Genomic DNA, 26,603 nt, shown 5'->3' with positions numbered 1-26,603 from the left:
CATACTTCCAGCAGGGATCAACAGACCTTAAATTTACATTACCAACTGATATCTTATTAGGTCAATAGTTGGTTACACACACAAAGAAAAAGTAGGATTTCTTCTAATCACCTGATGACAGAAAAACCTGTATAATGTTCTGAAAATATTAACATTAGTCATTGAGTGTTCATTCTAAGTGCTGCTTAATCCAAAACAAGGCCTACATAATCATGATTATTGTACTCATCTTGGCCTGAAACGGGTTTTCAAGCCATTAGTACATGTTTGCCGAGATAAGTTAAGAGAGGATGCTGTAGTGATAGACACAGGTATCGTGTGCAACAATTTCACTGACATACTTCGGTCATGTGCTACTTTAAGTCTTTCAGCCCTTAAGTGTTGCTCAATGGCTTCCTTTTATGGATATATGTATACATATAACGATATCCTACTTCAGCTGCCTTCTTCTTTTTCCGGAAGTAGTCTCCAAGGGTCTCTTTAACTACTTTGACAATCGTTTCGCCGTTTTTCTTCTCAAATGTGTAATTAGCCTGGTCCAGGTAGCCCTGTGTTACATCTCTCTTGATTCCGTCCCCAGCCAGCTGAAGAATCACAAAAAAACGGTCATGAAATGACTGCATCTTTCCTGACAGGAATATGAGCACATCATATATTTGCATCCGCGACAATGAAGCGCAAAAAAGGTTTGCCTCATAATAGTAAGGATTGGTCTTTCAGACATTAACATGATTAATCTATATTGTCAATGATAATTGATTAATTCTATCGATCTTCATTCATCAATGGAATTTGTTCAATTAACAGCAAATTAACCTAACCTGTATTGATAAATCAGACAATATCATTATTAATCCGCTAATGACACGTATAACTATACTGTGCCTGTAACCAATACACAATGTGGCAAATGTGATATTTATAATGAATATGAGGTAACAAATAGCCATAATAATTGATCAATACAAATTTACAAAATCGATTCAAATGACAAACAGTTTTGACAAGTTGGAAGTTATATTTGGCAGGACGATCAACAAAATTTGATACCTTTTACATAACGAAAACAGTATTATTTTGTGCACTTGTGACAGCTTTACCCAACATTCCTTGCAAAACACTCAACAGTATTTGTTGCTAAAATAGGTCTTCTTTTTTTATAAGCAATAAATAAGCTAGAAAATATTGTATTATTTGTCTATATAATATCATTGGTTTAGTCAGTAGAGCAATATAAGTGCAACTGTTCATTATTCAACTACATGAATTTGAATATTCATGATATTAGTATACTTATATTATAACACAAAGATATAGAATTCAAAGGATATAAAAGTCAATTCCCAAATGCACGTCTATCACCTTGTTCGATCAAAAGTAAGTGAAGGGATCAGGGACAGATAAGTCCTGTTGGTAACAGAGGGCTGGGGGTGCCCTAGAGGAGGAAGAGGCACCTTTTGGGTTTTGGGTTATAGGATCGAGTCCAGAAGGAAATTGCAATGTGTTGTGCCAGGATAAGAAATAATCTGAACATTTTTATTTTTATGAATACTTTTATAACTTTTTTCAGAAAGCCATGCAATGTGGTCACCTCAGTATTTCATATAGATATATGAAAAAAAGAAATATTCAGTTCAGAAGGTTGCAAATTCCAGGCCTGCTTAGACAATGATATTTGGTCCCAAGTCTGCAGCAAATGTCAGTAAACATTCCCATTTTGCAATTGAACATTTCCCAAGTCATACTTTTATATTCATAACTAATGTTATGGCTTTATAGAAATGACTATTATTTTACTGATAACAGCACCACTACATAGGACGAGGCTTTAATGCTTGGATAAATATTATTGCACTGAATGCAATGTCAAAATACCTCTGAATTTAGGAAAAGAGTGGGTGAGTGATTAAGGTTTTACGCCGCTTTTAGCTATATTACAGCAATATCACGGCGGGGGACACCAGAAATGGGCTTCACACATTGTACCCATGTTAAACCCGGGTCTTCGGCGTGACCTGGGAACGCTTTAACAACTAATCTACCCGACCGCCCAATTAGGAAAAGAAGAACTTTAAAAATATTCTCCTTTTGAACAAAATAAAAATTATTCCCAATATGCCTGGAAAGCAGCTGGCAAGGGGATGTAGTTAAGAATCCTAGATAAATTCAGGAATTCAATAAATACAATTCAAGAGCAGATAATTTTTGATTCACCAAACATATGCAGACAACAATAACAACCTCACTGTCTTGCTGCCATGTACACACCTGCAATATGTAATTCTGGATGAGCATGGCCCAGTTCTGGATATCTCCTGCAAGAGTGCCAATGTCATGTTTTTCCTCGCCAGGGTATGACGCACATGAATAAAAGAAACTGATGAAGATAAGACTTGCTCCAAATGGTTTCATTTCAATTATTCAACTGTTAATAATGAAAAGGCAGGTAACAAACCAGGTCAGTTTGCTATAATCATTTTCACATTTTTTCTTCCATCCAACATCTGAAAAATAAGTAAAAATCACTAATGAGCATGATGAACAACACATTTTATATGCATCATACAGGAAAAAAACATATCCCTGTCATGTATTTTGGTGCTAACCACATGTTAATATAAGACCCATCATCTGGTCTAGGTTTTTGGCACAATATGACTTGTACATGTAGCTCAAAATAATAATATCCATTGTGTCACTGTGTTCTTTAGTGTCAGTATGGATGTAGAATTGGTATGCATGTGAAAGGTTAACTTTGACTGATTTGATTTGTCAATATGTTGGGTTTCTGACGCTAATTGGCATCTGGTGATTACTTGGGCTAATCAAAGCGGCACCGGCGAGATGTCTGAGAGTTGGAGTATTGTTGCCCTTTAAGGCTAATCATTGCTGCATACTAGGGCTGTGTATTGACCTGGATTATTTATTGCAATATATTGCCATACTTTATCCTGTATTGCGATATGTATTGCAATATATTGCCAATTTACATTTTCATGAGTTAATCAGAGTTATACCCTGTATTAATGACAGATATCATCAAGCTCCTTCCCAGCACATGACATCTTCATTATACACTTGGTATAGAGTGCTCCGTAGACGGGCTATCGCTGTGAGGAGCTGGATAGTCGCGATGTGTACACGCTAATTGATAAAAAGATAGTCAGAGGCAAGTTGTATCAGAAAGATTCTATTTTTCATCTCCATATCGTTACTTATTTATATTTGCCACAATATTTTGCTACATTGACAAACGTATCGCAATACGTATTGCTGAAGATTTGCACCACAATATACTGGTGTACCGTACCGGTAATACCGCACAACCTCAATACATACCGAGCAAGAATATGTGGCAACAGAAAACCAATGACCACATGCTCAATATACTGTATCCATTGGAAACACACTATTGACAACTATGTTAAAGAACGTTGCTATAGATCTGTATAGATATCAATGCAAAGTGTATTTGATCATGGCAGTCTGAATTGTGTGTCCATCTTTTTGTTTACAGTCATTCAGATTGTTTATCATAATCTAAATGGCTACCATCTAATGACAAATAGGTTAACATAAATACAATATTATTTGGCTGATAACAAAATCACATTTGGTATTCCTGTTGACTTGGCCTTCTGGCTGTCATTGAATAAGAAGAGTTCTAGTGTCAGCGAGATGCTGAATGGTCGATTTCGATCGATAGCTTCACATCTCAACGATTGCAAGCAACCAAACAACATTTTAACTACGAAATAAGGTTATGTAGGTCTATATGTTGGTAGACACTTAAATGCATTTATAACAGGTGCTAAAATCTTAAGAAAATGACTGATTAACATAAACAAAATTCGGCAACATTACCACAGTATGAGAAGAGCAGACAACATTGATCGTAACCGGTGCCTGAATGAAACCTAAGATTTGATTGGTCCTGATAATCATTTTTGGCGTATTTTATCAACTGACCACTGATTGGTTACTTTTCCCGGAAACTTGAACATAATACTCTACAACACCGCGTGTTCATCTTTACTGACTAGCGGTTGAGGTGTAAGGTAGTGGTACGGAGTTTATAAAGATGGAAACGCGACTACAAGATGTTGTGCAAGGTAGTCTTCTTCTGCTGACTAAAACCTTCACACAACGCTAATCAAAATGGGTGATGCTATTGAGGGACAGTTTGAAGATGCTGCGGACGAAACAATGTAAGCAACTATCCATTGGAACTTGAAAATAGCAACTAACAGGTTCGCAAATAGGGCCTAGAGCCTACGGGTATGGTAGATTGCATGGGAACACGTGGTGAGGCTCTGTACTCCATAAGTCAAGAAAATAACCATCAGCTTTCCATGTAAGATGGTGGTATCTTCATATCATTAGTATGTACACAATAAGCATTGATGAGAGGAAGAAAACAATTTGGATATAGTGCTATTAAGGGACCGGTCATTTATTAAAAGTACAGAAAGGCACTTTGTGCCCTAAACGGCGGACAAGTCCATGTCTATTCCTCAACTGGATACAGGTTCATGTTGTTCTGGTTCGTATGATTACAATGACATGCTGAAGAATGCTGCCCACCACGGAATATTAGCCGAGTACTGTACATATGTCACTGTCTATGCTCCTTTTTTATATACACAACAGTATGTCAGTTCTGACTCATTTATGGAAAGGAAATAATGAGAGAAACATTTAACACATACTGCCGTTGACACACAACTGTTGAATTTTACTGCGATTTGGCATCCCAAGACGTGTCCTGTACGTATACGTTCAAAGAACTGGTTGAGAAATTGAGAAAAGCAGCCTGTGGCGGAATGGACTCATCTTAGGGCACCTTTCTGTATTCTGCTTTTAGCTAAGGTACACTGGTCATACTTACCCGTGCAGACGACGACCCTTTCAGCTTTATTATGGGGGGTTGATGATCGGGATGGTCATCACAAAATATGACAGTCTCTATGACAAAGTATTTTACAAGGACATGGGGAAGTTCATCCAAAATACCAGAAGCATCAGGGGAGGGTGATTTTTTTCTTACATTAGTGCTTCAAAAACCTCTGTAACTTACACGCTGAAAATATCTTTTAAATGACGTTGGAAGACAAAAATCTAAACTGAACATTTCCTAATGGAATATTAACGCTCACTCTTTCTGTCACTGTTACAGAGGGGTACAAAAGAATGTCCAAGTTCATGTAACAGAAGAGGACCAAGGTAAACGTGGCAACACATAGAAGCAAAGTGTAAAATGCAAGGATAGATTATACACGTGACAGTTATCGTAGGTTCTGTGTTATCACTGGTTATTTGGCAATTTTTTTTTATTAATTTGGTTGAACAGTAGTTGAAACATTTGCAGAGTGTGTAGATTGTTTTTACTATACATGGTATATTCAATACAAATTGTTGTTGGTTGACATTTATCCTAACAAGGTATCAGTAGCCTACATTTACTGTTAGTCTTTTTTGTAGCCATAATTTCATTATGATTATATATTTTGGTTTCTATATTTAATAAACCTGTTCCGAGAAAATGGACATGTTATCATGGTTATTGGTTAAAAAACAAACATTGTTATCCATTAATAATTAACATGATTAACACGATTTAAACATCATCTCTCAACATTTGTAGATATGAACATGATAAACAATTTACAATGAGTTGTTTAGATGTTATTTACGAAATGTTTAACTGATTTCAGATAGGATAAATGGTGAAGACTTTGAAGACAGTGAGGAGAGTGATGATGATGACTTCGGCTATGACTTTGAAGGGGAGCACAGAGACTTCACCAAGAAGTACAATGCTTCACACTCCTCAAGGGTTGGTGGAATTATGTTAAACCACTCTTTTATCATGTTTATTCCTGGTTATTATCGTGTCTCGTTCCTTCACAGTAACCTGTCATGCTGTTATATGACTGGAAGTCGTTTTATTTCCGCCTTCTGGTTTTAAGTCATGCATATGTCAGACACTTGTACTATAATCTTCCATGTGTGATCAGGCTCACTGAGTTGGTTAGTGCATGTCTTCATATCCAAATTGCTTGGATCGATGATCATGGTGTCAATCACTGGATTGTCTGGTCCAGACTCGATTATTTACAGACTGCCATCATATAGCTGGAATATTGCTGAGTGGGGTGTTAAACAACAAACAAATCTGCCGTGTCTACTGTTGTATCTAATTCTGTCTACTGTTGAATGTAGTTGTCTGATGCTGTCATATCAGGGTGTTTCAGCTCCATGTGGGAGGAAAGGAAAGTGATGCAGATCTGCAGACTTGATTATTTACAGACTGCCATCATATAGCTGGAATATTGCCCAGTTTGGCATTTAAAAAAAACAAAAAAAACTGTTCTGTCTACTGCTGTGTCTACTGTTTTGTTTACTGTTGTACAGCCAAATGCCCAGCAGCCTAACCAGCAGGCTCCCAGTAAAAACAAGGTGCATTTCCAGCCTTCAGAAAAGTCCATGCGCAAATATGTCACCAAGATCAACGTTGGTAAGTACTGGCCATTCATGATCATTCAGCAGCCCAAACAAGATGAGGGGACGCATAGACAAGGAAGTGAATGGGCTGCTTCTGTTTGTAAACACTTCTGTGGTTATGTTTTGGTCTTTAAATGAATTTGAAAGAGGCTGCAATATTTCTGTTGTCGTTCTGCTGGCAATGTTACCAGCATGGTGATAACATGCCAGAATTTGTTAAGTGAGGTATCTCTTTAGACAATGACTTTGTTCAAAGTACGTGTCTGTTAACCCAGTAGTAAATGGGAACCCAGTAGGATGAGATGGTAATGTGACTGTTTACCTTATTCGTTCGTTCGTTGGTTCATTTGTATTGGTTGTGTTATTGACAGAGAAGTACTACGGCCCCAAGCTGTCCAGCTCGGCTGTGTCTTCCCTCACAGAGACAGGGAAGAAAATGGATGCAGACAGGTAACCTCCTCATGGACCACAATCCAGCATCCAGGGAGACTCTCTAACATTGTTCATGGCTAATCAGTCTTTGGAATTTAGCATGAAAGTCAAGAAGTCCTTGTCATAACCTGAATGTTTACAGTTTAAAATGTAGGTTCCTGTATTCAAATACCATGGGAGCAATCCTCAACGACCCCTTTTTATTTTGAGCAGTGGTATAGGTTTGTGGCTATCCCTGTGCTCATGGGTTTCACCAAAGTTAATAAAAGTCAAATATCTGCATCACTTCGGGCTTTCCTTCTGCATTTAGTGACTGCCTTGTTGGTCTAGTGGTAGAGCGTCTGCCCAGAGTGTGGAAGATCGTGGGTTTGATCCCCGAACGCGTCACATCAAAAGACGGTACTTATTGTTTCCCTGCCTGGTGCTTGGCATTAAGGGGCTAAAACAAGGACTGGTTTCCTTGGAGGCTGTATACTGTGTCTGAGTGGGGTAGTCATGTTAAACTGTGACATGGTATCTCTGTACAGTATCAGTATAAAATCGGCATTAGTCAGGACTAGTACAAGCAGACACACACTCACAAAACACACATCACTATATAAGTGCAATATCTTGAACGAGAAGTTAAACCCCATCTCACCACACGTGAAATACTGTTGAAGCAGATGTAACCCAAACTACCTCAAGAGCTATATGAAGATTAACAAAAGCTAGGGGCGGTGGGTTAGCCCAGTGGTTAAGGCAGTGGCTCGTGATGCCAAAGACCTGGGTTCGATTTCCAACATGGGTACAAACCCATCTTTTGGTGTCCGTCGCCGTGATTTTGCTGAAATATTGCTAAAAGCAATGTAACGCAATGTAAAGCCATACTCCCTAACAAAAGTTAAGGTGAACTAATTCAAGTGTGTCTGACAACGACAATATTGAATGTTTCCAGATATCGAGGGAAGGACAAGGCTGATCGAGCCACTGCGGAACAAGTGATGGACCCTCGCACCAGAATGATCCTGTTCAAGCTGCTGAGTCGGGGTGTTATCGTCGAGATCAACGGCTGCATCAGCACAGGAAAGGAGGCCAACGTCTACCACGCTGAGGCCAGGGATGGACCAGATCGGGCAGTCAAGGTAGGCCCTCATTAGCCTGCAGTATTGCACAAGATACAGTTTGAACTAGTCCTTTGAATATCCGAGTCTTCAGCTACCCATGCTTGCTGTAAGAGTCAACTATATTTGTCGTAAGAGGCTACAAACGGGATCGGGCCGTCAGGTTTTGTGACCTGGTTGATTATTTACAGACCTCCGTCATATAGCTTGATTATTTACATTGCCATTATATGGCTGGAATATTGCCGAGTGCGGCATTAAACAACAAACAAACAAACTTTGTGATATGTTGCTGTCATATTGCTTCATGAACAAGTTATAAGATTTTGATTTTCTGTTGTCAATTGTCAGGTGTACAAGACGTCCATACTTGTGTTTAAAGACAGAGACAAGTATGTCAGTGGAGAATTTCGGTGAGCAAATTGGTGTACTTATTTCAATAAGAGATGTACAGATACGTGGTGGCCTTGTGTGAAGCCCATTTGTGGTGTCCCCCCTGCCTTGATGTAACTGGAATATTGCTAAGAGCAGCGTAAAACCATACTCACTGACTTTAGCTTGTTATATTTGGTGGGGCCTTGGGTGGCTCTGTCCTCTGAGGTGCATCCCTTGGGTACACCAAAATCATCACCATGCCCGTGCTCATTGGTTTCACCAAAGTGGTAAACGTCTCAGACCTGCATCACTTCGGACTTTCCTTCAACATTATACTGACACGCAGTGATATAGAGGGAATATTGCTCACTCACCCACTCAATCTCCAGGTCACTCATCCTCTCGTCTAGTCTTGGTGGTCCACACTATGATCCTGCGATAAGCTGAATAGATCTATACTGTGAGTTATGTGAATCAGAGATTGAGTGGACACAATGAGCATAAGACTTACAGAAGTTTACTTTTGGTTTGTTGAGTGAACAATGTGCAGCTAGTCAATCATTCCTTACAGATTAATATCTATTTCTTTTACTTACAAATGTCCGATTTATTTCAGGTTCCGACATGGGTATTGTAAGTCCAATCCCCGGAAGATGGTGAGAACATGGGCCGAGAAAGAAATGAGGAACTTAATCAGGTGAGTTATTTCCCTTGAAGGGGTTCTCTCCCTTGATGTGCTTTAGTTGAAGCTCCAAGCATGTGATGCATTATCATCACTCCCATCAATGTGCATGAGGCCGGTACAACAATCTTCTAACCTCAAATGTAGTGACATTTATACCTGTGCGTATGTCTTCAGGAATGTCATTCTAGTGAATTGGGAAAAGGTTTAAGACTAACTATGAATTTACATTTGTTTGTTTAATAAGATTGGTTTGAGATTGCAGCAATTTTTCCCCTTACATTCTCACTATACCAATCACATGATAGTTGAAATGAAATAGAAATTCAGATTGACAAACAAACAAAATATATGAGCTGGGGAAGAGAATTTGGCATCACAAGTGTCAGTCGTTTGCAAGTTCAACTCCATTCATGGTTCCAGACTGCCTAGAACAGTGAGGAGCTCAGACTGACGGCACTGATAGTGTAGAGAGTTCTGCAAAAGCGCTATTACTGTGAGGAGCTTGTCTTATCGGGTTATCTCCCCTAATGTGCTTGCCCTTTCGAAAAAGATATTCTCAGGAGTAAAAAAATTAGTGACACAGGTCATGAATCTGTTTAAGTAACAAAGCTTTTTTATTGCATATATTGTTTTTCAGAATCCACCAGGCTGGCATCAATTGCCCAGAGCCTCTCCTGCTCCGGAGCCATGTTCTGGTGATGCAGTTTATTGGGACGGATGGATGGTAAGCTGCCTGTGAGTGTATACTGCCATATGCAGCATGGTGGCAACTTGGGTGTGGGACTGAGGGAGGTAATAGTTAAAGTCACTTTAGAGGTGTTTGGACATATTATGACCAGGGTTACGAGATCAGCTGCAGTGTCCTCTGCAATGACTTTCACCAGAACAAGTTTGCTGTCATCTAGTTCTGTTCAGTTTAGTTAGACAATTTTCCTGTTTAATGTTCACTGTAAATAATGCTCTAATGTTTTGGTCATGAAAATGTCCATGCTTCATCATTGAGTGGAAGTGGGGAACTATCTACATCTGCTCAGTGGTCAACATGCAGCCCCACGTTGGCAGTAAATGTCAATTCACAATTTGGAATCACCCTTTACCAAGTCATGTTATGACTAATGCTATGACTTGACCGAAGTGACCAAGATAACAGGTACAACAAAGACTAAAAGCTTAGTCAGGTTTTCAGATCAGTTCACCTTCTGGAATATTAACCGATTGTCATCAGAAATGTCTTGATATTTTTCATATTTGGTAATGAAACAGAAGAAATCCTATAAGTATTTGTTTATATTATGAAAATGTCCTGATATTTGTCTCAAGCAGTCACCAAGAAGTTAAAATAGCTCATGATTTGAGAAATTAAGAATTTCAGATAAAATCCCAGTTTTAATCAAAATCCAATTTGTCCTCATTTAACCAACCAAGGGCACCTAGTTTGAAATGCTAGAAAATTCCCTGGGACATGGTACGTGATACAAAAAGGCAGGATAAGCATGCACGCTGAAGGGATGCACCGGCGTCCCTTCTCACAGACACCCCGGTCCTGTGTGGGCTTGGGGGATGTGGAGCGTGCCAGATCAACAACTGGAGTGGTGTTTCAGGGTCGGCATTCGCCAGACAGAATGTCAGGCAGTATAAGCACCAGACATTTCCCGCAGCCGGGATTCACTTGTAGTAGTAACCGTACAGACCTAAAAACGAGATCCCTGAGCATGGTTAAGTCAGTTAGTTCCACAATAAAAAACTTTCTTTAGGCATCTGTTGTGGCCCATCCGTCCATCCATCATACCTGCCTACCCCACTTGACATAACTTGTTATGGTCTATGACCCTTTCGGTCTTTATGGTTAGAACTGGACCCCAGCATCCTGTACTGGTTGTATGAAGAGACTAATCTGATAGTGGTCAGACCTATTTACAGGCCACCTTCATATGGCTGGACCATTGCTAAATGTAGTGTTAAACAATACTGGGAGCCTACTGAGTTGTATTTGTCTTCTGCATGTTGAGAGATTTGTCTGCAGACGGTAATGACTAATTCAAGCCTGGTATGAAGTCAGAATACCATTTACAGTGTACTAAAAACCCCTGCACATGCTTGCCAGGCCAGCTCCTCTACTGAAGGATGTGGAGTTGTCGGAGTCAAAGGCGCGGGAGCTGTACCTGGACTGCATCCACATGATGAGGTCGCTCTACCATGACTGTCACCTAGTACATGCCGACCTCAGTGAGTTTAACCTCCTGTAAGTGAGTAATAGACAGATCTTAGTTAGTTTAACCTCCTGTGAGTAAGTAATAGACAGATCTCAGTGAGTTTAACCTCCTGTAAGTGAGTAATAGACAGATCTCAGTGAGCTTAACCTCCTGTAAGTGAGTAATAGACAGATCTCAGTGAGTTTAACCTCCTGAAAGTGAGTAATAGATCGCAGCGAGTTTAACCTCCTGTAAGTGAGTAATACAGATTTCAGCGAGTTTAACCTCCTGAAAGTGAGTAATAGACAGATCTCCGTGAGTTTAACCTCCTGTGAGTAATAGACAGATCTCAGTGAGTTTAACCTCCTGTAAGTGAGTAATACAGATCTCAGCGAGTTTTACCTCCTGAAAGTGAGTAATAGACAGATCTTAGTGAGTTTAACCTCCTGTAATTGAGTAATAGACAGATCTCAGTGAGTTTGACCTCCTGTAAGTGAGTAATAGACAGATTTCAGCGAGTTTAACCTACTCTTGTTGACTATTAAAAAAAGGAAAATATAATTAGGAGCCAAGCCAACATAAAAACCCGAATTCCTTGAACTCATTTCCTGTTCCTAATTTTAGATTCCATGAGGGGAAATTGTGTGTTATCGACGTGTCGCAGGCGGTTGAGCATGACCATCCCCACTCACTGGAGTTCCTCAGGAAAGACTGCAACAACATCACAGGTGAATGTTTGTTTGTTGTTTAACGCCGCACTCAGCTACATTACAGCTACATGATGGCGGTCTGTAAATAATCAAGTCTGGACCAGACAATCCAGTGATTGACATCATGAGCATAGATCCACACAATTAGGTTGGGATACAATAACATGCATCACCAAGTCAGCGAGCCTGACCACCAATTCCCGTTAGTCGCCTCTTACGACAAGCATAATCGCCTTTTACAACAAGCATAGGTTGCTGAAGACCTATTCTACCCCAGATGTTCACGGGTCGCACACAGGGGAATGAGGAGGATTGTTAATGCACTGAATCATGTGAGGCCCTCTGCGTACCATGACAATATGGACCAGCTGGAATCAGCTGGTAATGAAGATTGCACAATTTGAAAATAAGCTGATCGTGAGACTGTGCTTTTGTTATCAACCACTGGTTTTCAAATCTGTATATTCACAGGCTTCTGTTTTATGTAATATGTGGAGCGGTCGGGTAGCCTAGTGGTTAAAGTGAAAAAGACGAGGGTTCAATTCCCGAAATGGGTACAATGAGAGTAGCCCATTTCTGGTGTTCCCCTATGTGATATTGCTTGAATATTGCTTAAAGCAGTGTTAAACCACACACACACACACACTCCCACCCTCACCCTCACCCGCACCCTCACCCTCACCCTCACCCTCTCTCACTAATAACATTCACTCACTCACTAGAAACATTCACTCATTCACTCACCAACTAGTAACATTCACTCACCAACTAGTAACATTCACTCACCAACTAGTAACATTCACTCACTCACTAGTCATATTCACTCACTCACTAGTAACATTCACTCACTCACTAGTAACATTCACTCACTCACTATTAACATTCACTCTCACGATAAACATTCACTCTCACGAGTAACATTCACTCTCACTCCCTAGTAACATTCACTCACTCACTTGTAACATTCACTCACTCACTCACTCACTAGTAACATTCACTCATTGTAGCACCAATTAGCCAGAAATTTGTGTGCGAAGCATGGCTACTGCTCAGTAGTGCTTGGCTACTACAAACTCTGAACGCTGCAGGGTCCACAATTGTCATATCTTGTTTTTGAATCTAGAAACTTGAAAATAAACATTCATCATGTTCATGTTGCCCAACATTTGATAAACAATTGCAGCTCTGAAGATTGTTTGTGGGGCACGGGTGGCCCAGTCATTTAAGGGGCCGCAATTCACTGTGCAGAGTGCGTCCCTTGGTCATGCCAGAAAGCTATGATTGTGGGTTCGAATCCTGGTTCGCCTGGTTTCTAGGTTTGTCAGCACCATACCCGTGCTCGTGGGTTTCACGAAGTGGTAAAAGTCTGAGACCTGCATCTCTTTCCTCCCACATTACGCTGAAACGCCGTGATATAACTGGAATACTGTTAAAAGTGATGTAAACACAGTTCACTCACTCACTCACTGAAGATTGTTTTGGAAGTGTCTGAATGATCCCATTGATGTTTCGTCTCACAACGCTTTTTTCTTTTGCTATGTTTGATCTATGCTCTTTGTACACAAATGCTTTTGTCGGTTTCAGAGTATTTTCGGAAGAAAGGTGTGTCTACAATGACGGTAAAGGAGTTGTTTGACTTCATCACTGACATGAGTATCACCGCCGACAACATTGACGACTACTTGGACAAGGCCATGGACATTACAGCCAGCCGGACTCTGGAGGACGTCACGGAGCAGGAGAAAATAGACGAAGAGGTGGGGATTATCTCCGTTGAATGTAGTGACCAGTATTGGGTAGCCTAGAGCTCATGCTTCAGTGATGCAAAAACCATGAGTTCATTACCGAGATTGGTAGTGTTTCAAGGGTCCATACTTGCAAGTCCAATAAAACTTGTATTGAATGTATTTCAAACTCGCTTGTCTTTTGCAGGTTTTCAAAAACGCCTATATCCCTCGAACTCTGGATCAGGTGATCGACTTTGAGCGAGACTTCCGCCGCGCTCAGGCTGGTGATGGGTCTCAGGTGAGAGGCTGGTTTACATACACATAATTTACTTAGATGGAGTCAGGAGAAGAACAGCTTCCCAGTACGACAGTTCCCTATGTACCCCATGTACCCCATGTACCCCACTTCCCTATATACCCATGTACCACAGTACTCCATGTACCGCAGTACTCCATATACCCATGTACCACAGTACTCCATGTACCGCAGTACTCCATATACCCATGTACCACAGTACTCCATGTACCGCAGTACTCCATATACCCATGTACCACAGTACTCCTTATACCCATGTACCACAGTACTCCATGTACCGCAGTACTCCATATACCCATGTACCACAGTACTCCTTATACCCATGTACCACAGTACTCCATATACCCATGTACCACAGTACTCCATATACCCATGTCCCACATTACTCCATATACCCATGTCCCACAGAACTCCTTATACCCATGTACCACGGTACTCCATATACCCATGTCCCACGGTACTCCATACACCCATGTACCACATTACATGCCTTTGATACAACTGAATTAACTCTTGCTCTTCAAGCTTAATAGTCACATTCTTCCTTTATTATCCACCTGTATGTACTGAACGTGTTGAATGTGTATTTCAGGTACTGTACAGCAAGGTGACGGGGCTGAAGGAGGACCTGACAGGCCCACAACAGGTGGGTTGGCTTCGTGTGTCTGTAAAGTAGCTACCGGTTCTTGTCGAAATAGTCGACTATGTGGATTGGGTGGCTATCGTCCCCTGATGGCGTGGAATGTTACTCATGATATCTTGGTTGTGTGGCCAAGATTTTCTTATCCCCTGCCACGAAGGGGAAAGGGGATATAGGAATGGGTATTGTCCGTCCTTCCGTTGTTTTGTTTGTCACGCTTCGTTTCCGGAGCAGAACTCAAAAACCATGAGATATATCTTAACCAAACTTGGCACATCTATTTGTCATTTGAGAGATAGGTGCCCTCTGATTTAGACTGAAAATAGCGGTAGTACTCGTTTCCGGAGCAGATCTTGAAAACCCTACAATGTTTCTTGCCTTGCACACAACAAGACATGTCATATTGGCGGGGGATATGAGTATTTCATGCTTGTTTATATTATTTACTTGTGATGTACCGCTAAAACAATAACTCGCAAAGGGCGTGCAGTTATAGCAGTATCTTCCGCTGTGATGTTGCCATGTGATGAAAGATGAGATCCAACTCCTACACATGGTGCGGAATTCTTCTGTCTGATGGCAGCTGTGTACAGAAATGTTTCAGTGACTGTAGCTCATGCTAGACTTTAGTTCAAGATGAACAGTATTATTGTAGACAATTTGACATTTTTTGGGGGGAATGGTTTCATTCTTCTTGTTGATGTCTTGTAGAAATTGATAAAAAAAACTACGAGCAGGGTGAATCGTAGACCCTTACCATTGCTTACATTGGGAATCGTTTCTGGTTTTACAGTATGTGCTTGATAGATTGAAACCGAAAAAAAATGATCAAAAACATTGGAAGGATAAATAAATTGACATAAGCAAGATGAGCCATAGTCGTCAGAGTGAAACGGACCCATGAAGACCCAGGGTAGAAAAGGTCTTCAGGAACCCATGTTTGCCATAAAAGGCGACTATGCTTGTCGTAAGAGGCGCTTAACAGGATCGGGTGGTCAGGCTCACTGACTTGGTTGAAGCATGACATCACATCCCTGTTGCATAGATCGATGCTCATGATATCAATCACTGGATTGTCCGGTCCAGACTCCATTATTTACAGACTGACATCATACAGCTGGAATATTGCAGAGTGCATTGTCTCTAGCCTTGATTTGTAATCGTTCAAAGGCTTTGCCAAAAGTATATTAATGATCTAGCTTGCATGAACATGGATCAAGAAACCTACTGAAGCCCTGTTCACAACTCAACTCAATTCAGTTGTTTGTAATGTTCCTTGTCACATGATGAACATCGAGATCCAACTCCTACCAGTACAGCTGAATGAGGATTCGAATTCTGATGACATGAAATACACTGCCAATGCACTTTTACCCTTCTGTACTCATGGATTACGTCAGATTCAAACATCCACGTGGCACGGATGGCTCAGCTGTCGGTGCCACAAGTAACTTCAAAAAGTTGTCTCTTGAGATCCCAGAAACTTGTGATAGTTTTGAGTCCCAGATCTGCCCGGTTATGTTCTAGGTTTGTCAGCTCCATACCTGGGTTTCACCAAGGTCGTAAACATCTATGACCTCCATCACTTGCATGCCCTGATATGACTGAAATACTGTTCAATTGGGCAGTGAATCAAACTCACTGTACATATGCGTGATCAGCACAATACCCATTTCCAAAAGTCTATGGCCTTCCTGGAGATGGATGTGAAGCCCATTTCTGGTGACCCCCGCCGTGATATTGCTGGAATATTGCTGGAATATTGCTAAAAACGGCGTAAAACCATACTCACTCACTCACTCCTGGGGATGGGGTGGTTCAGTCACCTCGGGTGCCACAATTTGCTGTGCAGAACAACATCCCTTGCATAAATGCTCTTCGTGAATTTACAGTGTGCATGCCAGTATTTATGTTTGTATTTCCATAAATGCACATAATATTGAAATCAATTCTTAAATAGCTTGAATATGAGTGTCATAAGACCCAGCCTACTGACTCTGCCTACCACAATGATCACATGATGAACATCGAGATCCAACTCCTACCAGTACAACTGAATGAGGATTCGATTTCTGATGATGACGTAATGGACTTGAGTATGAGCGGCTCGGTTAAGATCTGTTAAGAACTTCTGTTTCTTGTTGGACAGGACCCTGACCTGCTGCCCAAGGATGAGGGGGAGGAGTCCGAGGGGGACGGGAGTTCATCTGGGTCAAGTGACGATGATGAAGAGGAGGAAGATGAACTCAACACTAATCGCCCCAGGGATGAATCTCCGAACAGCAAGAAGGTAACGAGTGCTCAAATTGAGTCAGCTAGTCGGACCTTCCCCATATTTTTACTAAATATTTGCTTTACCATGTGCATAAGCAAGGCTTACTGCACCAAAGCAGACAGACTTTGGTTCGGATTACTGCCTCATCGCTCCAGCTGTACACACATGCATAGGCAGAAGGATGGGGATTTTTGAGAATGAAGGGAAGAAACATATGCAGTACAGATACTACGGAGACATGTGACAAATTTATCATTGACTTGAGAGCTAAAAGTTCTTTTGCTGAAATATTTTTGTGATGCATCGTGAGCAGCCAGGAAAGGCTGAGCAGGTTCTAATAAGTGACATCAAATAAATCATTAAGATCCAGGTAGATAATGGATTTTCAGCAACCCATGCTTGCTGCAAGAGGCAATTAACAGGATCGGGTGGTCAGACTCGCCAATTGTGTCCTATGTCCTATCCCAATTGCGTAGATCAATAATCATGATGTCAGTCACAGGATTGTCTGATCCAGACTCGATTATTTACAGACATCGGTCATATAGCTGGAATAGTGCTGAGTAAGGTGTTAAACAACTAACAAACAAACAAACAAACAAAGCTTATGGACACTGAAACAACTGTTGTAGCTGAGATGGGGGCTCCCATTTATCAATATTGACATATCAGGGACTAGCTTGTTTTTTACAAATTTCAGTTATGCTGTTAAATATTGTAATATATGCCACGTAAAACAACAAACATGCCCCGACAGTCAGCCAATCAGTGTTCTACTTGTGTTCCAGGAACGCAAGAAGGCTGTGAAAGAAGCTCAGCGAGAAAAAAGGAAAACAAAAGTCCCAAAGCATGTTAAGAAGCGGAAAGAGAAAATGGGTCGGCAAGGAAATATAAAACGCTGATGACTACAGCTGATACTCTACCATGTCTTTCAAGGTGTGATTCTCAAGAGAATCTGGACTGTCAACCCAATGAATTCTTGTCATGTACGTCAGTCGCCTGGAGTAACGGGTTGTGCCTTAATCAGGATCCCAACCCCAGAGTTGTCTCATGGTCGTGCCTGGAGCATGTTATCATGAGTTAGAATAAAACAATTTCCCTGTTACTGATCTATGATTTGCAAACACCAAACCAACTCGTCTTCATGGGTTTCATCAGTATGTATGAGACCCACAGCTGGCCAAGTCGTCTGATGCACCTCAAGTTGTCTGATGCACCTCAAGTCGTCTGATGCACCTCAAGTCCCCTGCAGTTGCATGTTTGAATTGCATGTTTGAATTTGATGTTTCTGGATACGTCGGCACCATACCCATGCTCGTGGTTTTCAACACAGCAGTAATATAAGATGTAAACTTCAGGCTTTCTTCCACAATAAGCTGACAGGACATGACTGAAATCATGAGGGTATCTGAGATCCATCTTCCCGAGACGAGTGTCCACTAGCATATATCACGTTTATCACAGTCTAGATTTCCACTAGACTTTGATATGAGCTCGTGGACTTTGGGAAGATGACTAAAATGTGATATTATTTAAATACTATTCAAAACACTCACACTTTTCTTAGATTATGTGGTTGTTAAGGTAATAAGAAGAATGTGAATTTTCATAACTAAAATGGACACATGAAGATCTGGGTAGATCTGCTTGCCGTAAGAGGCGACAGGATTGGGTGGTCAGACTAGCTGTATTTGTTAATGCATGTCATCGTATCCCAATTGTGTAGATCGATGATCATGATGTCATCACTGGATTGCCTTGTCCAGACTCGATTATTTACTGGCCACCATTCTATATAGCTGGAATATTGCTGAGTGCGGCGTTAACAAACATACCTAAAATGGAAATGAAGTGGTGAAAGTTATGAATGGATCACTGAAAATTATGAATGGATCACTGAAAATCAGTGATGACACCAGTAGTTTGCGAAAAGGGTAAAGAACGTCCTAAAAAATACCAAGTAAATATTGAAACTGAAATTTAGGAATTGGTTCTATTCTGCCAATCTTTGGGTACAGGCTTGTTAAAGTGGAGATATTTTAACATCATATTACTGTTATGTTTTTGTTAGACTTCAGTGTTTGTTAGTGCTATGTAATTGTGACATCCAATAAACACAATCATCATATGTCATGTCTTCTTTGTATTTGATGTTCACTGGACAAGGATGTCATGCCAAGGTTGCCAGTTTTCTCCCTTGTATAGAAAGGGCGTTTTGTTTTAGAATCTGGTGTTCAAAATGATCCTATATTTGACCGAGTGTCATTGTACCCAGAAGGTGAGATTTTGTTCATAATATCAACCATTGGTTTATATTTCCCCCAATTGAATTATTTGAAGGCCCAGGTGAATATAAATGGACTACAAAAGTTTGGATGGAAGTCTAAAACAACAAAGAAAAAAGAGTAAACATCTCATTCGTGGGAGAGGAGATGGAGGGTGGTCCAGTCTAAGGCGCTGCAAAGTAAAGAATAATTTACTCCCAGACGATTCCCGTCTGACATCTTCATAGGAGGCCAATACAATCAGTGTCAAGGCTTCTAAACTCTTGGTGGGATTGAGCAAAGCATTTAGATCAGCATTTCCAATTTCTGTATGTAAAAGACCAACTAGAAAGGCAACTTCCGAATGTAGACAAATAAGGTCATGCCAGTTTCTTAAGGATATATCATACTGTGTCTGAGCGTCATGACATCCACACCCAAAACGGAGAACCAAAGCAACATTTGTGTTCTGAGTATTCATTGCTACAAATCGAAATTTCCGAAAGGAGGTGGTGGAAAACTGAAGCCGAATATTTTTAAGGCAGACATCTTATTGGTTTACATAACATGACCTATGCAGGTGTCGTCAAATCTACACGAGAGGTATGTGTGAAAGATCGATTTTTATCGATACTGGCTGTAAGTGATGTTTATTAGAGTGACACCTGTCAACTCTTCTGTTTCGAACTGGACCGCTCCCTTGGTCAAGTAGATACTGGGAGTGCGGGGAAGGTCGTTCGTTCAATCCACGTCTGCCTTGTAGCAATGACGTTAAAAGATGGTACTTATTACTCCGACTGTAGCGCTATACGTACGCACACACACGTGCAATAATCTTGGACCGTGCCGTCAGACCCCATTTCACCTTCACCTTCACCTTCACCTATCTGGAACTCGGCACAAAATGTCTCATGCTTGAAAGAGAAATTTGATTGGACGGCTATTTTATGCCATTTGAATCTGGGTCAAAATGAAGCCATGTTGGCAAATGGGTCCATGATAGTATGAAAACAATGGACAGATAATGCACCAGGTAATCGAGGATGATACAAAAGAAGTTACCACCATATTCTTCAGGGAATACCGTGTAAGCTTATCGTCTCTGAACGAAGTCGACACGCCCGATAGTGACCTTTTCAGCGTGCATGTTTCAGTGACTCCGGAAATGTTCTTGCACCCAGGGCACTGTTCCACAAAGTGACCTTGGTGACGCTAAGGAATGTCGTAAGTCTATGTTAAAGTGTGGGAGTTACCAAACAAACACCTTTTCTTCCAATAGGTACACGTGCACATTAACCGTATTTACACAATGTGTTCACCGAGCAATCCTTCACATCTACCCAAAGTAGAATGGCCGCCTAAGATGGGGGTCAGGCCATGTGACTTGGCTGCTCGTCTGTCAATGTATCGTTACCATGGATTGTTACTCATGCTTTCGGTCACTGGTTTGCTACTCTGGATACGTTTTGACTGCCGTGATTTAGCTGGAATGACAGGCCAAACAGAAAAGAAATGTTTCCCAGGAATCCATGCATCACTTTTAATCCTACTCCTCAGTTTGTTTGTTTGTTTGTTTGTTGTTTAAGGCCGCACTCGGCAATATTCCAGCTGTATGACGGCGGTCTGTATATATTTCGAGTCTGGACCAGACAATCCAGAGATTGATATCATGAGCATCGATCCACACAATTGGAATCGATGACATGCATCTACCAAGTCAGCGAGCCTGACCACCCGATCCCGTTAGTCGCCTCTTACGACAAGCATGCATAATCGCCTTTTACGGCAAGCAAGGGTTGCTGAAGACCTATTCTACCCCGGATCTTCACGGGTCCCCATCATATGAAAAGAATTGTATTTATTCCAACTACATGTATTTGTTATATTGAGATGACACGTTAAATATGCACTGATAAAAAAAACAGGTTTTTATTTTGTCCTAAATAGTAGCCGATAACATTCATTATCAGCTCCTGAAATACTTGCCTGATTCACGTTTGGAATTGCTACTTAATATATTTGAGGAATTATGGACAACCAAAACATTTTCTCCTTCGTGGCGAAAGGGCCTGGCTGGGATCATACTGATCCTTCCAATTACCGCCCCATGTCGTCAACTAGCTGTGTTTGTAAAACCATGGAACGCATGTTCAACAATCGATTAGTCTTGTGTACTTGGAGACCAATAATCTCCTTAGTAACATCCAATGCGGTTTCCGAAAAAACGAAAGCACCATTGACCTTTAGGTGCATTTTTAATTAGAACCATTTAATGCAAATTCCATTGTCAACAAAGGCAAATGTATCAATAAATTTTCGAAGTAGAGAAGACATATGGTACAACTGTAGGAAACATTGTGTTTTGACAGATTTACCTTAGTTTTGACTGAAGGGCGGATGACATCACTTCATATCTCTTTATAGACAACAAAAAGGTTCCAGTGCGAGTGGGACGGTCGGGTAGCCTAGAGGTTAAAGCGTTGGCTCGCCACGCCGAAGACCCGGGTTCGATTCCCCATATGGGTACAATATGTGAAGCCCATTTTCCGCAGTCCCCCGCCGTGAAGTGGCTGGAGCATTGCTAAAAGCGGCGTAAAACCATACTCGCTCGCTCGTTCAAGTGCGAGTGGACTCTACCCTGTCTGATCATTTCAATCAGGGCCAGGGCGTCCCTTGGGGCAGCATCCTATCTGTCACAATGTTTATCATCAAACTAATTGTCTGATTTAAGTTTTGAACACTTCCATTGACGGGTCCCATATTGTGGATGATTTTAACTTTATTTGTCGGTGTAAGAATATGCATACGATAGAAAGACAGCTACAACTGTGTCTTAACAAAATGTTAAAAAATGTGCCCACGAAAATGGCTTCAAGTTTTCTGAATCCAAAACAAATTGCGTGTACTTTTGTCATAAATATAAACCGCACGAGGATCCAGATTCATTTAAAGATTGTGCTACTATCAAGGTCGTAGAGGAGGCCGAATTCCTGGACCTCATATTTGACCTTCAACTGACATTCCTACCGCACATTAAAGATCTAGAGGCAACATATGCCTGTCTTAACAATCGTTTAAAATTCCGATTGGGGAGAGGATCAGACAACTCTCCTTCCTTTGTACAGGTAATTGATACACTCTAAATTGGATGATGCTTCCACTTTCTATGGTGGATCCTACAACAGAAACTAAGAAAAAATAGACTCAATACACCATCATGGCCTAAGGCCCTGTCTTCGAGTTGTTAGGACCTCTCCTATATGTTTGTATACTAACGGGAAAAAGTAACTGTGCTTCATTTAGACTGGCATAAATTCGATTTTATTGAAAATAACATAATATTTGGCGACCCGTCTGATCAATGTTTTATCAGAAAACATTCATCGACAAAGCCCATGCATACGTTGTAACAGGAGAAGGAGCGACACGCCCTAAAGGAAGGATGTTGCAACAACATCAATGAACAATAACTTCTGTGATACTATTAGGCATTTAGAAGTTGGAGTACTAAGTAAGGATAAGAAATTTATGGATGAACAACTTCTTTATTACAATTAAGAGCGACGTTTCGGTGTAGGTTCTAACACCGTTCTCAGGAAAGTTTTAGTGATATACGGAGTATGGTTGACAAGTGTATATATACGGTGTCTAGCCGGTTGAGCCACATTTCAAAAACGACTATTGCCGAATGCGCCACATTTTCAGCTGTGTGCATTTCACCTACTCTAACCGGTAATTAATTAATCAGAATACCGATACCTTTAAATGAGCGTCCCACATTTAAATTGAGTAAACGTTCTTAATTGACATTGAGTTAATCCTGTTATTCATAACATATTTAAGTGACGTCCTGTTCACTAAACTATCCCTCAAAATCCCAGAAATAAGCTTAAACTTACCCATCTCAAAATCAGAAATTAAAAGTGTAAACAAGCAAAAAATCACCAAAAAATGGCATGACCTATATCTAAACTCAAATAGCCAAATAAAAAAAGTGCTCAGCAAACCACTAACCAAACCAAAAATTCTCCATCCATCAAAAAAAATCGACAGAGTAATCACTAAACTCCAAACAGGACACACCAACCTAAAAAACCACCTAAAAAAATAAAAAAACACACTACAGGTAACTGCCCACACTGCAAACAACTAGAAACCCCAGAACACGCACTCATCCACTGCACACACTACCTCACACATCGAACCGCATTACAAACCACCCTCAATCTAAACAAGGCTCTCACTCTAGAAGCAATACTAAACCCACAAAATAAACTAGAAAACTTCAAGGCCTTAGGCGTATTCTTAATCAAAACGGAACTAAATAAAACGCATCTAAAAACATAATAACCTACCAAATCAAAATCACATAAACAAACAAACATCCACCATACCCAGCTCCCTTAGTTCTCCTCCCCAACCCCATCGGCATCTATTCCAAATCTCAAAATTCCCAAATTATATATAAGCAACCCCTAAAGCCCCCTCTTGGGTTGCACAGACCACCTTCGCCCCTCTCGGAAACACATTAAATGGCCTGGCCGGGCCCGTGTGCGAAATACGCATCAGTCGGAAAGCGCACGTTAAATCTCCAAAGTAAGTAAGTAAGTAAGCACTCCATGTCAGAACCATGGCAAATGCACAAGTTCAAATAAAGTTCATTGAAAGTGGCAGAGGAGGCGTCATTTTGTCCTATGATGGCTTTAAGTTTCGGTGTAAGAGCAGTCGTGGTGAAAGAAGATACTGGTCCTGTATTGTCAAGGAGTGCACTGCAAGGATCACAACTCAGGCTGAGTTGCTCCACGCCACCTCGTGAGATGGTGGATGATGTGTGGCTTGATGCCGTTGCTGACTCTCCTGCTGGCCCTAAAGTGACGACTGCCTTCATGGACTATGTGACAACCAGTTGGGTTCAAGGACAGGCCTTCATCCCAGAGATTTGGAATCACTTCGACAACCAAGGCCACCGTACCAACAATCACCTAGAAGGGTGGCACAACAAGATAAAGAGACTTGTCAAGAAGTGTCACCCGAAGTGCCGATCTACGAGGTAGTGAAGCTCTTTCAGCGCGAGCAGTCACTCACAGAGGTTGCAGTCCTGAGACCCTCTCACCAGTGGTCAGAACCTTCACGAAGGAGGAAGTACAATTCATTACACAATCGTGACCTGTAATGTGACAATGTAATATGACCTGTCATGATATCCATCAATGTAATGTTGAATAAATTATCCCTGTTATGATCTGAATAGAAAATGAGAAAACGAAACTTGTTTTGTTAAATACGGTAACCTGTTAGAATCACAAAGCATGTTTTGACAGCATAGCCACGAGAGCCACATTCCACAATCACGCAACCGTAACCATTGCCACGAGAGCCACATCAATTTTGGCTATCTATTTTCGAAATGTGGCTTAGGCGGCCTGTAACCATATATACAGGTAGGAGGCAATGTTTATACAGGAAAGTAGATATCAGATGTAGTTATACTAGAGTGGAGAAGGCTGTTATGTACACACAAGGGTAGGAACGACAATCATCGGTGAAGTCAGTGACATAAACAAAGAATGAAGCCAGTGATATAAACAAAAGGATTATGACTGATTGGGGCCTTTGATGAGTTGATGGTACGCCGGGGGTATGTAATAGCCTTGGTGACGGTTGATTGACGGTTGGTGTCTTTTATAATGTTGATGGCTTCTTGTAGTTTTCTGATTTTGAAGTCTTTGAGGTTGGTGGTGAGGGCTTTGTCTTTATCTCACTGGATGCTGTGGCTTGGGTTGTCACGGATGTGTCAGATAGAGCTGATTTAGAGTCATCTTTGGAGACTGAGCTTTGAGGTTCTTTAACTCTAAATCAGCTCTATCAGACCACATCCGTGACAACCCAAGCCACAGCATTCAGTCAAAGCTCTCACCACCAACCTCAAAGACTTTACAATCAGAAACTCAATGAACAATGTGAATATCGCGTTTTCCTTGATACGGGCGAGGCAGCGACGGCGCATTGAAAACACCAGATGATTGGAAACAGCCTGAGGATGTTGGTCCTGTCAAAGGCGTCGTTCCATCTCATCCCAGACATGATCTAATGGTGAGAGGTCTGAAGGAACAGCCGATCATGGGAGTACAACATTGTTATGCTGCCTCAAAAGGTCTGTTACAACACGTGCAACGTACGTAAGGGGGGCGTTATCCTGCTGCAACGCGACGTTACGTCCCTGCATTTGAACAAAGGGTACGTAGAGCATGATCACGAAGGGTGTCGTCCCGGTAACGTACGCCATTCAAACTGCCATTAACAATGATGAGTTGTGCCCATCCATGAGTTGTGATGCCACACCATACCATTACACTTCCATCCCAAAACTGACGACGTTAAGTAACGCAAGCATCACTAAAACGTTCTCATGGACGCCTGTAGACATTTGTACGTCCATATGAGCTGTCCAGTTTAAACCTGGACTCATCTGTGAACAGTATACTGCCCAAGTCTTGTCTCTGAAACTCAGACGCTGTCTACACCAAGCTAGGCGTGCCAGACAGCGACGTGGGCGCAAAATTGGGCGTATCGCTGGACGTCGGGCGGATGTTGTGCTCCCTCATCCGGTTGCGTACGGTTCTGCCACTATTTGGTCTCAAACTAGGAATTGTCCGAGCTGTTCATGTGGTGCGCTTAATTTAACATTTGAAACCTCACGCTGCGCGTTCCCTTATTCACTCACTCAAACCTCAAAACATTTCATCTGACATTTAATGCTGTGATGGTGAATGACTCTCACTCCCATTTAATGTCGAATTATAAAACACCATTCATTGTTCTGTGAATAAAATAATGTCTTAATAGTTAATTCTTTTTAATGCAATTGAAATACTTTGCATTTCTAATATATCTTTGATAAAATGGTACGCATGGTGACATATTTGATAACCACGCACCAATATTTGTCAGTGGACCAATGCCAGAAACATTGATAAAACGGCTCTTTAAATTGTATATACTGTCTTGGTTTTATCCCGCTGAACACGCGCAATAACTAAACTTATTTCCATCGATAATTGGAATAAGATTTCTCTTTTCATTCAGGTCAGAGTTTAGTTTCCGGTTATATTATTTATTTTTATATAAACAAAACTTGAAATAACGTTGTTTTCGAATTGGTCGGTCGGGGCTATTTACGTTTTCTTTTTAAAAAAAACCCAAGAACTCTCCCCAATGATCTCCATCTCATTTACACGCATTCCTTTTTTATCTGTTCTTTAAAAACAGTTGAAAGCACGCGTATTTCAAACATTAGCGCCAAATTACAGCACTGCGGGAGCAGGTGAATGATATCATTACATTAAAGAGTTATCTCCCCTCAGTAAGTTTTCACTCTGA

General features: G+C 41.0%; 2 protein-coding genes across 2 annotated transcripts in view; one reads left to right on the top strand and one right to left on the bottom strand.

The window, feature by feature from the left end:
• The window catches only part of LOC139478751 (voltage-dependent calcium channel subunit alpha-2/delta-3-like), a 36,542-nt gene extending 32,642 nt beyond the window's left edge, over positions 1-3,900 (bottom strand). Inside the window, exons 1-3 of the mRNA XM_071261364.1 lie at positions 3,865-3,900; positions 2,269-2,504; positions 435-584 (exon numbers count right to left, since the gene is read on the bottom strand). Of these exons, the coding sequence (XP_071117465.1) occupies positions 435-584; positions 2,269-2,412 (294 nt within the window). The 5' untranslated portion in view covers positions 2,413-2,504; positions 3,865-3,900. The remainder of the gene's footprint in view (positions 1-434; positions 585-2,268; positions 2,505-3,864) is intronic.
• A 146-nt stretch (positions 3,901-4,046) lies between these two features.
• Positions 4,047-19,058, top strand: LOC139479712 (serine/threonine-protein kinase RIO1-like). Its single transcript, XM_071262563.1, has 16 exons — positions 4,047-4,208; positions 5,177-5,223; positions 5,715-5,836; positions 6,415-6,517; positions 6,876-6,954; positions 7,874-8,060; positions 8,391-8,452; positions 9,031-9,111; positions 9,737-9,823; positions 11,204-11,341; positions 11,916-12,019; positions 13,586-13,758; positions 13,934-14,026; positions 14,637-14,690; positions 16,834-16,974; positions 17,748-19,058. Exons 1-16 carry the CDS (start codon positions 4,159-4,161, stop codon positions 17,859-17,861), a joined length of 1,635 nt encoding a protein of 544 aa, XP_071118664.1. The 5' UTR covers positions 4,047-4,158; the 3' UTR covers positions 17,862-19,058.
• The last annotated feature ends 7,545 nt before the right edge of the window (positions 19,059-26,603 follow it).

The sequence above is a fragment of the Haliotis cracherodii genome, unplaced genomic scaffold (genome assembly GCF_022045235.1).
Source record: "Haliotis cracherodii isolate W230 unplaced genomic scaffold, xgHalCrac1.p SCAF_4, whole genome shotgun sequence".
Classification (NCBI taxonomy): domain Eukaryota; kingdom Metazoa; phylum Mollusca; class Gastropoda; order Lepetellida; family Haliotidae; genus Haliotis; species Haliotis cracherodii.
This window is presented reverse-complemented; position numbering and strand designations above follow the sequence as displayed.

Coding starts and splice junctions, on each gene's coding strand:
- LOC139479712 (XM_071262563.1), top strand. CDS start 4,159: ATGGGTGATGCTATTGAGGGACAGTTTGAAGATGCTGCGGACGAAACA. Junction 9,112..9,736: donor GAAATGAGGAACTTAATCAG/GTGAGTTATTTC, acceptor ATTGTTTTTCAG/AATCCACCAGGCTGGCATCA. Junction 12,020..13,585: donor AGACTGCAACAACATCACAG/GTGAATGTTTGT, acceptor TGTCGGTTTCAG/AGTATTTTCGGAAGAAAGGT.